Raw genomic sequence first — 14,871 nt, 5'->3', positions numbered from 1 at the left:
ACAAGGAACTATTGTTAAACAATGTATGCAGGCAAGTGTAAGCATAGGGATGCTACATGGTGATTACCGAGCACAGAAGCTTGAAGACCTGTTTGAATAACAGAGTATAGAGCCCAACAGATGGACAAGATAAGTCCTATGACTAGATTGTATTGAGCAAATAAGAATCTACTTTAGCATTTTAGATGTGAAGTTGCAGATAGATTTTTACTGTTATTTTGTAAAGTGACAGAAAATCTCTTAACCGAGTGGACTTAACAGTCTTATGTCTACAACCCTCTAGCAAGGTGACATTCTGATTGAGTGTTTGAAATCCTTTAACAAGGTCACTTCTAACAAGGTGAAGATCCTAACAGATATGAGGGAAATCCCTTAACCGGGTCACATCTAGCAATGTGATTGTAATCTTTAACAAGATTTGCTTTTAACCGAGCATACTCTAGAAGAGTATATTTCTTAGTGGGTCCGAAATCCCACAGTGGTTTTTCCCTATTTGGGTTTCCACTTTAAATCTGGTGTTGTATGTTTTGTGATCTTATCTGTTTATGAGTTTGCATGCCTTGCAGTTTTTCTGATAAGGTTACCGAGGTTGAATCTGTTGATTTTATGGAAGATTAAGTTTATATGATTCACCCCCCCCTCTCATCTTATTAGCTTGACATATGTACTAAACATTTAGTATCAGAACTATCAGAAAGAATATCATGTGAAAGGATAATCTGCTTTCCTTTGTCATGCTTATCCTTTTTGGGAGATTGGGAATGAACATTTTCATCATCTAAAAGTTCATCTTTACTTAGTTCTATGGGAGGGGAAATATCATGAATAAAATGCATAACATCATCCTCTCTACATATATTTTGATGTTGAAGATAAGTCCTAGGAGAATAAGGAGGGTCTAAAGATGTAAGAATGTTGATACTTTGGTTTTTGCCCCCTTGCTCAAGGGTATGTGTATAAGAAGAAGATGGGCCCATATTGTTTTCCAATGCTTTCTCTTTTTCAAAAAGATCATTGGTTGAAGTATTAGCTCTCATCTCCTTCACACAAGATACCCTAGGAGAGGTACAAGGATTAATATCTCTAAGATTGGGATCTACAAAATCCTTAAGGTGATTAACATATGAAATACATTTTGTTAACAATATCACCATAATGCAACAAAAATGATATATGGAAGCATTGAGATCAATTTAAAAAGGAAATGACTTTGAAATCCTAGCAACACAATATGACCAAGTGCTATTAATGAAAAGAAGCAACATGAAATGAAAGAATCCATTATAAAACACATGATTGTAATAAATATATGCTAAAAATAATGTAATCATGTGTGAAATGGCGAATAAATCTAATCCATTAATTGCCATTGAAAGTCTCTTAATTAAAATCTTAATTTACTTGGAAAGAAGATCTAAAATTAGGACCTTTTATGAAAATTAATTTAAAAATTGAGAGTGTTGAAATTCGAATTTGTTGTTGACCTTAAGAGGTGTAAAAATTGATAAAGTACGCCAATTTTCTGGAATTAAGTAGAAAAATACAATTAATTCCGACTCCCGAAATTTCTGGAAAAAAAACCAAGGACCAAGACCAACTTTTTTTGAAATTTTAAGGGATTATAGAAATTATGATTTTGTTGTGGAATAAAAAAAAATAGCTGATTTGGAGATGTCTAGATTGGTCAAATTGACAGTCAAAGGTTGAAAATAGGAGATTCTTAAAAATTAGGGTTTTGATTTTTAACCACTTAATTTGCAGAATGAAAAGAAAGATTTGAATTGCAATTTTGAAAATAGGAATCAAATCTGAAACAAGCAACTAAAATGCTACACTTCACAAGCTCAATTTTCTCAAAATGCAAATTAGGGTTTTTATGCAATTAACCTCTAAAATTTGCAAAAAGATCAAAATCGGAAATGAAATCTTGAAATTCAAATTGCAATTATTCAGATCTAATAATAAGAAATCAGAAGTAAGATGTAAGACGTGGGGTTTGCCAAAATGTAAAGTGGAAAATTGGATCCTAGTGGTTCCCCACCTAGGAGAGAGAAATGAAACCACTAGGATGATTTTCACTTGGGAGATACTTTACATTCAAAAGAGGGGCTTGAATCCACTAGATCCAAATCCAAGGAGAATAAGGATGTGAATACCAAGTGGATTGCAAGGGTGGGAATGCGATTTAACCTCTTTTGTAAATGGAAGGGTTGACTTGTTGACTATGTAGAAAAAAGGAGACAAAAATGGATGAAATATGGAGCTACCAGTTTAGGATCGCGCTGTAACTTCGGATCTGAGATATTTAGACTAATACGGATCTGCCCTGCAAATTTGGAGAAAAGTCGTTGGGACCAAGTTGAAAGTGTACTTGGTCCTCCGAAAAATCCGTGCGCCAAAAAAGGTTTTTCCGTCTCTGCAAATGATTTCCAAACCTGCAATTATAGTTGTGCACTTGCAACCTACACAAAAAAAAGAAGGTAAGAAGGTTTGTGGATAGGGATCTGCCTCAGTCAAACCCTGCTTGAGGAATCAACCTTGAAAGAAAGTAATTGCAAATGCTTAAATGTAAATAATAGAAATGTATACCTTGTAGATCTGCAATTGATTGATGATTGTTACTTTTCTTCTTGTGTGTAATCATAAATGTTGTATGAAATGGCATGTAACATGACAAAACCCTAACACATACACATGCTTGAAAATGAATGTTGTAATGTTGCTCCAATGGATGAATGAAGAAGACACATGAAGAAGAGAACTTGATAGATGCTTGAAGACTTGAATGCTTGATGTTGATAATGGAGACCTTCCGCTTGAATTTCACTTATTTTCCTTATTCCAAATGAGGGAATTGAATCTCCTTTTTATACATGCCCAAGAGGATCAATTTCATTCCACCAAAGGCCGACAAAGGAGAGTTTAAGTCCCCGAAGAGAAAATCGTGTTCAAGAGCTGGATAGACCCATCTTAGGGCCACCCTAAGAGGTAGGACAGGGGTGCCACATCATTGTCCAAGAGGGATAGGGGTGCCACACCCCTGTCCTGCCCTATCTTGGGGCCTGGATAGGGTCCTTAGGTGTCATCAGGGCTGAGATGGGAGAAGTTCAAAATGAAGGTGCAAAGAGGGGTCTCAATCGAGAAGAGAGACGAAGTTGCATAGGTGAGGGCCTAAGATGTGGTTGAAATTGTGAGGGTCGCAATTTTATGACTCTACACATAAATATTTCATTTATATAGTCTAAGGGAGAGAAAGAGTGTAAGATATAATGAATTAGAGAGAAATGATAAGAGAGAGGAATTTTTTATTTTTGAAAATACAAGTGTGTTATATAACATGCTCACATTATAATATGAGTGCATAATGGCTTGGTAGTGTCTACTTGCCTAGGCTCACCAGAATGCAAGCATGCTATAATACACTTGCATTATGTTTTGGATGGGACCAAAAGGTGGTGTGGCCACTTTTTGGTCTCCCATCTTTCTACACTTACCCATAGATCCTTATCAACTTCGTTATGAGTTGAACCATAGCTTTGTTAAATTTCTATTTCTTGTTGTTACTTATGTTCCTAATTAATCAAAGATGAAAAGTATCACATAAAAGATCATGCTTGTTTCATCCTAAATTAATACTCATTTCTTTCAATTTTCATATCCACTTTTATTTATTAAATATTAACATTATTCAATATGATTTTTTTTGTTTTACTTATAGACATGTGTTTATTCATCCTTTACATCTTATATACTGCTATACATACACCTCTCACATAAGTTTATCATAGTCTTGATAACCAATACATACATACACCTCTCACATAAGTTTATCATAGTCTTGATAACCAATACTCTATCATTACCAATACTCTATCATTCACCAGGGGCATGATCCCGATCTCATCCCTTGATGTTGGAGCATTGCACTCAACAAGACTTGATCCCTGGTGGGCTCATTAAGAACCTTTCAACTTCACCAACAAACCAATATTATATTTTTCATTCATTGAGCTAACTCAATCATACAATTCTAAATAATTTTACTGACGTGCTATGATTTAATTTTGCTTATATCACTTAGTTCATGTGATAATACACTTCAAAGGTATTTTGATTATTTTATAGACTCAAAACCTAGTATATAATTAGTGTTTTCTAATGTCTTTATTTTATAATTGAATATAATTATTTATAAAAATCTAAAAGTTAAATGTATAAATCATATGGAATTGAGATCATAAATTTCTTTTTATTTGATAGAAGTTAAAATGTAATTATGTTTAATATTGATATTCTTATTGAAAGAAATATTTTAATTTGTAAGAATTTTTTTTAAAACTATGAGTATTTAAAAGAATTGAGTTAAAGTTATGCTTTAATTCAAATTGTTATTAACATTAACATTTGATAATCTTTTAAATTTAGTTATTAGTGAATATAAAAAAGAGTTGTTTTAAGTACAATGATTTAAATTCGATCAACTTTAATGATTAATAATCTTTTATACTTTATTATTAGATTGTGTGTACAATTACAAGATTAATGATAATTTTAGACTAAACAAAAAGTCTAACAACATCTATTAATAATGAAATATCAAACTACATTATAATTAAATTATCATTCTCTCAATAGACTTGATACCCAGTACTCTTTATTATTACACAATATTATATTGTCATTACTATGTAGCTCAATCATACAATTCTAAATAATTATACAAATATTATAATTTAAGTTTTGTTCTAATGACTCGAGTACTTTGCATTTAAGTACTTCAAAATCCTTTGACCATTCTATATAATGAAAACCTAGTATGTGTTAAATGTTAATTAATATAATGCATGTTTTTAGTATTTTGATTTTATGATTTAATATAATTATTTATGAAAAATAAAAGTTTTGAATATATAAACTGAGGATCATATTTCTTTTATTTAATAAAATTTAAAAGTGAATTGTGTTTATTAAGAAATGTATTAAAAGAAACATTTTAATTTAAAATTTGTACTTTGATTCATTTTTTGATTAATATTAATAATTAATATTCTTTTACTTTTTGTTATTAGATTTCTTATCTTTATTTTATAAGATTTTTGTGTTATGAATATTTAAAAAGTTGTTTTAAGAATTTATACTATGATTTAATTTTGGTCAATTTTAATGATTAATAATATTTAATATTTTATTATTAGATTATTTGTACAATTACAAGATTAATTATACTATTTAGACTAAATTAAAGTCTAAAAAGATAAAAGATAAAAAAAAGTTAAGTAAATTTAATAAACAATTTTATTTATTTACTACAATTTAACAAAAGAATAACTTCTACATTAAATATATATTTATTATAAAATTATAATCTATATATAAAGAAAGAAACCTAATTATTTTAATTTAAAAAATATACACTTCAATATTATTTATTAGAATACACAAATTAAAAATAAATTATAAATAATATCATAGTTAAATAAGTAAAAATATTTAATAAAACATGCCAAATTTAAGTGTAAATATATTTTATTATACTTCTAAAATTATTTGATATATTTAAAATAAAAACATAATTTACTTTTAATTAATTTGTAATATATTTTTCCTATTAACATGTTGTGATGGATAAGTTGTGGTGTTCATATTCTTTTCATCAAGATTCAAATATGTTGGGGTGCTATTGTTGAATGTTTAAACGGGGATGAGGCCCCCCATTTGCAACCTCATTGATTCATGGATAAGTTGTAGTGTTCTTGTTCTTTTCAAGATTCAAATCTGTTGAGGTGCTATTGTTGAATGTTTAAATGGGGAGGAGACCCCCCATTTGTGACCTCATGTATCAAAACATTTACTCCTCTTTATAATAAATTGTAATATCTTCTCAAATCTTACAAAAATATTTTATATTTTAAAAAATATATAGCTCAATTTATCATGTAAGCATTAAAGTATTTAAAATTTTATTAAATTTTTTTTTTTAATAAGTCATATGGAATAGCTTAAGGATAAATCTAGAATAGTATAGAAGTCAAAATATTATGTGATTTTTTTAAAGATTGGATTAAGTATAGAAACATGTAGAATATATGTTGTCAAAATCAATAGATTAATTGTATGGCAAGTGGCATGAAAGAATTTAAGCATAATCTAAAATGGGTAAAATATTATATATGTTGAAATTTATGTAATTTTTTTTATATTGGATTAAATTTTAAAATATAAAGAATATAAATAATTAATTATATTATCAGTGATATCAAATAACTTAAGTATAATCTAAATTATGTTAAATATTATAAAAGTTAAAATATTTTAAGAATTTTTAATATTAGATTTAAGCATAAAAATATAGAGAATACATATCAATACCATGAAGAATTAATATATTAGTTGTATAGCAAAGAATATGAAATAATTTATGTATAATCTAAAACACTTAGAATATTATACAAGTTAAAATATTATTTGATTTTTTAATATTGAATGAAGTATAAAAATATAGAGAATATATAAAACTATCATTAAAAATTAGTTGATTAGTAGTATAACAAGTAATGTGAAAAAGTTTAAACATAATCTAAAACAACTAAAATATTATATACTTTAAACTATTATGGGAATTTTAAACATTAGATCACGTAAAACATATAGTAATATCATTAATTATCAATAGAGTAGTTGTATAGTAATAGAACTGTTAACATAATCGTTAAGAATCAATAGATTATTTATATAGCAAGTGATATGGAAAACTTAAGCAAAATCTAAAACCAGTAGGATATTATGTAATTTTTTCATATAATATCATTAAGAATCAATAGAGTAGTTGTATAGTAATTGTTAACATAATCGTTAAGAATCAATAGATTATTTATATAGCAAGTGATATGGAAAACTTAAGCAAAATCTAAAACTAGTAGGATATTATGTAAATTTTTCATATTGGATTTAGTATAAAATAGATAAATTATGCAACAATATCATTAAAAATCAGTAAATTAGTTTTACAATCAAAATATTGCAATTCATAAAGGTACCATTAAATGAGACACTGCCACTTTAAAACCTCATAAAATAAAAGTTACACTATACAACATAAAAAACAACACTCTCAAGCAACAAGACACAACTCACGCAAGATTTAACTGATATAAACTATTTTGAAACAACATCTATAACTAATATAAACCACTAGGCAATTGAATGCTGATATTAATCATATAATTAATGACATTAGATTTCTACAATTCATAATGTTGTTTGTTGCTATTTTTATAATTGACTGTGTGAGACTATTCAAAATCATATAGTTTATGACTCATATGAAAACCTTAAAAGCATAATTGAAAATAAGTAGGATATTATGTAAAATTTTCTTACTTAATGATTGAGCATAAAATACAAGAATATATAACATTAACATTAAGAATCAATAGATTAGTCCAATAATTAAAAAAAACAAGTAAGATACTATGTAAATTTTTCGGTATAAAATACAAAATACAACAATAGCATTAGGAAAATTATTGTATACAACATAGAAAATACTATCGACCAACAGGACTAATTAATATAACGCACTGCACAATTGAGTTATGATATTAATCATATACTTAATGACATTAGATTTCCACAATTCATAATATTTTTGATTAAAAAAGCAGTGAGAACAAGGGCACTGACCCTTACATAGCATAACTAAATTAACGAGACCACAGTGCAAAAACAACACTATAACAACATTAACAACAACTAACAACAAAAAGAGACCAAGTCTTAGAAAATAAAAAACAATGGCATCAATGGCACTGTTCCATTCATTAGATAGGAACTTATGCAGGTCCTTCTAAGCCTCCCGCGTATCTTCCTCTGTGTCCGCAGTACGTTCCCTTAGCAAAGAGAGGGTGAGCGTCGAGCTATGCAAAACCTATAGATGGAATTTGTTAAGGTCCGCAATTTGGGCATCCTAGGCCTCCATCTTGCTCTTGAGCCGATTGACATCATCCATGATAGCCTGCAATTCAAGCACAGGGCCCAGGTTCTCAATCCTCTGCGTGATGTCCAACTCGTCTGTGCGTGATGTTCATAATGTTGTTTGTTGCTATTTCTCCAATTGATTGTGTGAGAATATAAAAAATCATTTAGTCTATGATTCATATGAGAAACTTAAGCATAATCCAAAACAAGTAGGATATTACGTACAAAATACAGTAGTATAATTAAGAATAACTAGATTGGTTGTATAATCAAATTATTGCAATTTATAGAGTATACAACATAGAAAATACTCTCAAGCAACAAGACACAACTCACATAAGATATAACTAATATAAACTATTTTGCAAACAATACTACAATATCTATAATCAATATATACCATTGTGCAAATGAGTTATGATATTAATTATATAATCAATGTTATTAGATTTTCACAATTTATAACATTGAGCTTGTTATTTCTTGATTTGCTCATATTGCTCTTATGTTTTTGGATTGGATTTGATCATGTCCAATTTTTTATCATCAATGTTCATCACTCTCCATGGTCCATCATCACCATGAGAGAGAATTCAAAAATATGGCTAATATAAAAATTTAGTCCATGACTAATATAAACTATAAACCAGGTTATTCAATTGAATTTTAATATTGATCATAGGGTCTACCACTAATATAAGCTATAAACCAGTGTTTGAATCTTGATATTACATAATCTACTATTGATATAAAAAATCTTAAACTGTAAATAAAAAAACATCTGATAGAAATTATAAACTATTATCCAATTCAATTATGATTTTGATTATAGAATATACAACTAGTACAAACAACTATATAGTTGAATCCTGATATTAATCATATATTCCAAAATTTGTATAAACAATTTCAAAAATCTGAAAAAAAAATAAAAAAAAATTATGAAAAATGAAAAATAAGGGAATAAAGAATGAAGATAAAGAAAAAATGGGATAAGGAAAAGAAGTAAATTCTACAAAAGCAAAAGAGAGAATGGGATAAGAAAAAGTTGAGTTTATGGAGATGTGAAAATGGAGGGAAAACCAGATGTCGTGATTACAACCAGGATTTTCCACTTCCACTTCCACTCATCAATGGATTTTGCTGAAAAAGGACTTATCAATCTGAGGTGACTACTCTGCACGGATTATACACATGCTTGAAGATAGGTAAAAGATTTGACTTTGACTATAAAATAAAACCTAGAATCTTCCCTGTTCATTTGGTGCAATCCATTGAAATGACCTTGAATGCTGGATGCTCAATAAATAATACCAAAATTTGAGCACTAGATATTAAAATTCTGTGGGGATTGCACTGCACAGAATCCGCGTAAAAGCAGATCACCTTTGGAGACCGCAAATATTCGCCCTTGTAGATAATCCCTAAACAAACACAGATTTGTTACCCATTAAAAGATTGCAAGTCAAACGAGATTAAAGTGTTAAGCAAAAAGATATTCGTACACAAGAGTGCATTAATCATCGCTCTACTGTGATATTGTGGCGAATAAATTCTTGTATGGTGACCGTTGATGGTGGGGAAGGCAAGAGGAGCTTTGAAGTACTATAAATACGCATGCCCACTTACAGCTCTTCAGAGGTACCAGCTGCTTTAAGTGAAGTCAGTGAAGTTATTAAGGCGACCTTGTTGGGTTTCTTTAGGGGTATATCTGCTGTTTGCAGAAGAAAATTTTGAGTTTGATTTGTTTTCTGGTTGAAAGGAGAGAAAAAATGGAGTTTTTGAGACTGATCATGTTGACAATAATCGTCGTCGGTGTTGAAGTAGCTGCTAATTCTGAAGGTGATTAGCCTTCGGTTTTTCAAATTTATGCTTATGTCACCTTAAATCTGTTTGGTAGCTTAACGGATATTTTTCCTTGCCTAAGGTTTTTTTGAATTTACAGCTTTTGCACCTTAAATTTGTTTGGTTCTGAAGGTGATTTGCCTTCGGTGTTTTCAATTTACGTAGTTATCGGACTTTTTGCTTTACCTTAAGGTTTTTTGAATTTACAGCTCTTTCATCTTTAATTTGTTTGGTTGCTTAGTGGATTTTTGTTTTTGCCTTTAGTTGTTTGAATTTACAGCTCTTACGCCTTAAATCTGTTTCGTCGTTTAGTGGATTTTTGTTCGTCTTTGGTTTTTGGAACTTGTAGCTCTTTCACCTAAAATCTATTTGGTCCTTAGTAGAATTTTCTTTTTGCCTTAGGTTTTTTTTTGGAATTTACAGCTCTTTCACCTTCTATTTGGTCGCTCAGCGGGTTTTTCCTTTTTGCTTTTTCGCTTTTTAAATTTACGGTTCTTTGAGCATAAATCTGTGTGATCGCTTAACAGATTTCTTTTTTTGGCCTTTGGTTTTTTCAATTTACATCTCTTTCACTTAAATCTGTATGGTCGCTTAATAGATTTTTGTTTTTGCTATCGGTTTTTTCAGTTTACAGCTATTGCTCCTTGAATCTGTTTGGTCGCTAGACGGATTTTTGTTTTAGTATTCGGTTTTTTTTTTGCCATTTACAGCTATTTCACCACAAATATGTTTGGCCGCTTAACGGATTTGTTCTTTGGGAGGCTGCAGGTGACGCTTTGTACGCTTTGCGGAGAAATTTGAACGATCCACTGAATGTCTTGCAAAGCTGGGATCCAACCCTGGTAAATCCATGCACATGGTTTCACGTTACTTGCGATCGACAGAACCGCGTGACACGGCTGTAAGCTTCATGGAATATCTTCTTTTTTTCTTTGATTTTGCCCTAAAGTATCAAACTGAAGATTTGTGGTGATTAAGTCTAAACGGTGGTGCGTTATTGTTGAAAATGCAGGGACCTGGGAAATGCTAGGCTGTCTGGAACTTTGGTTGGTGATCTTGGCAAGCTTACCAGTCTTCAATACCTGTAAGCCTCTCCAACCAGCTTAAAGGCTGCACATGGTGTTACGTTGTCTGAAACCCTAAATGTCAAATTTTTAATTATAATGAACATCAAATTTTCACACTCCATGAAATATGTTCCAGGTAAACCCTAGTAAAAGATTTTGTTGCGTTTCTTTGCTTTTAGTTAACGTTCCATTCGTTGGTTGTGTGGATGGATGGATGCATTATCCTGTACCGTCCAGAGATTGGGCGACACCAGAGAAAAAAATGAATGATTTGCAATAAAAAAGAATATTCCTGGAGACTTGTCTCAGATTGGATGCCATCTGACGGTGTCAGAACTCAGAAGTAATGGATGCTCATGGCTTTGATTTAGAGTACTATATAGGCATTTAGCTTTTGTTTTTTTCCGTGCAAAGTACTGCTTAATCTTTCAAGCATGGAGAATATTGCCCCGCTTTTTCTCTCATGCCTGCAACATGCCCTTTTTTCATCTACCAGACGTTTAGCGGTTGAGTAGGGTGGAAAATGCTTGTCTTTTCTGCTGCTAAGCAAAATCTTTTGGTTATATTTGTAATTCTATTTATGTATATCAAGCCAGGCAAATTGTCTAGTTGTTTCACGTGATTTTCTTTCAATTTTTACAGAGAAACCCTTGTGACCAACAGACAAATCCTTTATGCATTCAAGGGGCCGTGATAATTGCCACTGTACGATTTTCTTGTTTCTTTCTATCACTGTTCTGCTACAGTGTGCATGCTTTTGTATTTAAGAGGCCGTGTCAATTTGCCACTGTACTGTTTTCTCGTTTGTTTGTCACTGATAATCCTACACTGGGTATTCTTTCCTTTTTAATGATTTTTTTTTCTTGGCTGTTTGACTCGCTCTGGTGGGTCTATGTTGCTTTTAATTTGTGAACATTTACATAATTAGAGACTATTATTTACTGTTAATGGGGTTTGTTGTCTTAGGTTTCTGTTTAAAACTGAAAATTTGTGAAGTCAGGGATACGATAAAGCTGGCATTTAGTTCTGAAATAGAATTTCAGAAGTTAGCTTTTGTAAAGTAAACATGAGGAATTGTTTTTGCTCAGTTCATTACTGCCATGAGCGGCTGAGGTTTACAGGGGCCTTTGTCTGTGTGTGTGCAGAGAGCTTTACAAGAACGATATCAGGGGCGAAATTCCCAAGGAGCTTGGCAACTTGAAAAGTCTTATAAGCCTGGATTTGTACCAGAACAATCTCACAGGAAGGATTCCTGCATCTCTAGGAGACCTCAAGTCACTGAGATTTCTGTAAGTTCCCATCTATTTGGCTGACAAAATTTTCTTTGTTATTTGGGACATGGAAAAAGTTTTTATTTTGTTTATTAAAAAATATTTTTTGTTATTTGAGATTTGTGTAAGATCTATTTGGGAGATAGAAAAGGTTATTTGTTATTGTGGACACAAAGTCTATGCATTGAATTCAATTTTTTTACAATCCAAAAAGAAGTTTTTATTCTGTTTTCTAAAATATTATTTGTATGTTAGAAAATAAACAATGTTTATTGTTAATAATGAAAAGTAGTTGTAGATATAAGATTTAGTATGGTGGTGTTGTAAATTTAATAGGGTAATTATTTTTATTAATGCTTCATATATCCATCATTAGAAAATAGAAATCAAAGAGAATAAAAATGAATATCAGTTTATTTTCTTCTCTTACTTTCTAATTTGTAATGTTAGATTTCAAATATTGATGAAAAAAATTCATAATTTGTGAAAATAAGTAAAAATGTTTTGTAAATTTGTTTTATATCAATATTCCAAATCACATATTTGAAATCAAACATTCCAAGTTTGAATATACAATTGAATTTAAAAGCACCCTAAGATGATTTCATTGACTGGAAAAAAAAATAAAAAAATGCCACCTTTTATTTTATCTTTATTGCATTATTTATGTTTGAAAAATATCTTTATTTGTTATTTGAAACTTAGAAATTATTATTTCCTATACCACAGTTGTTAATCAGATAAAAAAAATGTTTTCTACAGATTCTTTGTTATTTAAGCCAAAGAAAAGGCTATGCTCTGTTAAGTTGTCTATTGCTATTTGGGACGTAGGAAAAGCTATTTATTTTTCTCATCCAAGAGAGGCCATTGAAATGAAGTATTATTTCCTATACCACATTTGTTAATCAGATGAAAAAAATGTTTTCTACAGATTCTTTGTTATTTAAGCCAAAGAAAAGGCTATTCTCTGTTAAGTTGTCTATTGCTATTTGGGACGTAGGAAAAGCTATTTATTTTCCTCATCCAAGAGAGACCATTGAAATTAAGTATTGCGTTACTCTGTCTGCGTACAATATCATCCATTTGACATAAAAGAAAATGGTTTGAAATGTGCAGGCGTCTTAATGGAAACAAACTGACGGGTCGGATTCCACGAAGACTTACTAACTTGAGCAGCCTTAAAATATTGTACGTTGGAGAAAGAGAGCATCTCGTCAATCTTAAAAAGCTTCAGTCGCTTTCCTCTTTTATCATTGACAATAATAACATACTGTTGTGTGTGCAGGGACGTTTCTGACAATGATCTATGCGGCACTATTCCTGTTTCTGGAGCTTTCTCTAAATTCTCTCAGAAAAGGTAGAATTGGCAGCCTTCATAGGGAAACCCTTTCCTATTTTTCTTCTGAATGCTGCTTTTTAACCCTTTCTTATTTCTTTTTCTTATTTTTCCTCTGAATGCTGATCTGTTTAACTTCTTGTGTGCGTGTACAGTTTTGAGAACAACCAAAGGCTCAAGGGGCCAGAGTTAATAGGATCAGTTGTCTACAATTTGGGTTGCAGCTACCCCTAACAACAACCTACTCGGAATGATTTATAACATAATTCTAAACTATTTTAAGTTTAGTCTCCAGCTTTACAAAATCTGGAATGGTTTATAACATAATCTATATACTTTTGTAAGTTTAGCCTGCAGCTTTAAAAGATCTCCTTGTCCGAAAAGGAGACAGCTGAAGTGAGATGAGAGCAACCCAAGTTGTATTGTAAATATTTTTGTCGCAATGAAACGTAATTTGCACTTCTCCATAGATATTCTATGATCAAATATTTTGTAGCATGAGCTAAAATGTTATTAAGTTTTATCCTATTTATTTATATATAAGTTATTTGATGGTCTCTTTTACTTATAATTTATCATATAAGATGTAAGATATAACTGAAGAGCATGTAAACAAAAATGGAATAAAATATCAGAGAAATTATAAATATAATGTGGATTTAAAATAGCAACGGTTATATAAATAAAGATTGATAAAGCACTCACTTTTGAATTGAACTATTATAATTTTAATAATAATTGAAAGCATTTAAGATATAGTATAAAATTGTATAAAAGAAAAATATATAGGAAAATCACTTTTACAATATTTGTTGAAACAAGATTGTACAAATAAAGATGGGATAGCATTGACAAATCTTAAAAGAGCTAAGATTGTACAAATAAAGATGGGGTAAAGCACTGACAAAATTTAAATGAGTCGTATGTACAAGATTTAATTTTTGTAAGCATCTAAAATTGTACAAATATGAAAGAATAAGAGCACTTACAATTTGGATGCATCAAGATTGTAGAATAAAACACTGAATTTAAAATTCAATGTATGAAGACATTTGAAATTGTACAAAATACAGAAGAATAAAGCACATTTTTAACAATATTTGGTGAGTCAAGATTGTACAAATAAATATGGGACAAAACATTGGCAAAATTTAAATGAATCATGTACAAATTTTGATTTTTGTGTACACCTAAAATTGTACAAATAAAATAAAATAAAAGCACTTACAATTTGAATGCATCAAGGTTGTAGGAATAAAGAAGGGATAAAATAAATTAAGTAATTTTAAGTTCTAACAATGTTTAAAGACATCTGAAACTGTAAACTTCAATTTTTAATTTTATTAAACCTCTACAAATTTAACACATGTAAAAG

General features: G+C 30.1%; 1 protein-coding gene across 1 annotated transcript; it reads left to right on the top strand.

The window, feature by feature from the left end:
* The first annotated feature begins 9,537 nt into the window (after window positions 1–9,537).
* On the top strand, window positions 9,538–13,967 carry LOC131070706 (leucine-rich repeat protein 2). Its single transcript, XM_058006312.2, has 7 exons — window positions 9,538–9,819; window positions 10,591–10,723; window positions 10,835–10,906; window positions 12,035–12,178; window positions 13,277–13,348; window positions 13,446–13,517; window positions 13,652–13,967. Exons 1-7 carry the CDS (start codon window positions 9,750–9,752, stop codon window positions 13,728–13,730), a joined length of 642 nt encoding a protein of 213 aa, XP_057862295.1. The 5' UTR covers window positions 9,538–9,749; the 3' UTR covers window positions 13,731–13,967.
* The last annotated feature ends 904 nt before the right edge of the window (window positions 13,968–14,871 follow it).

This window comes from Cryptomeria japonica, chromosome 9 (genome assembly GCF_030272615.1).
Source record: "Cryptomeria japonica chromosome 9, Sugi_1.0, whole genome shotgun sequence".
In the NCBI taxonomy this organism is placed as follows: Eukaryota; Viridiplantae; Streptophyta; class Pinopsida; order Cupressales; family Cupressaceae; genus Cryptomeria; species Cryptomeria japonica.
This window is presented reverse-complemented; position numbering and strand designations above follow the sequence as displayed.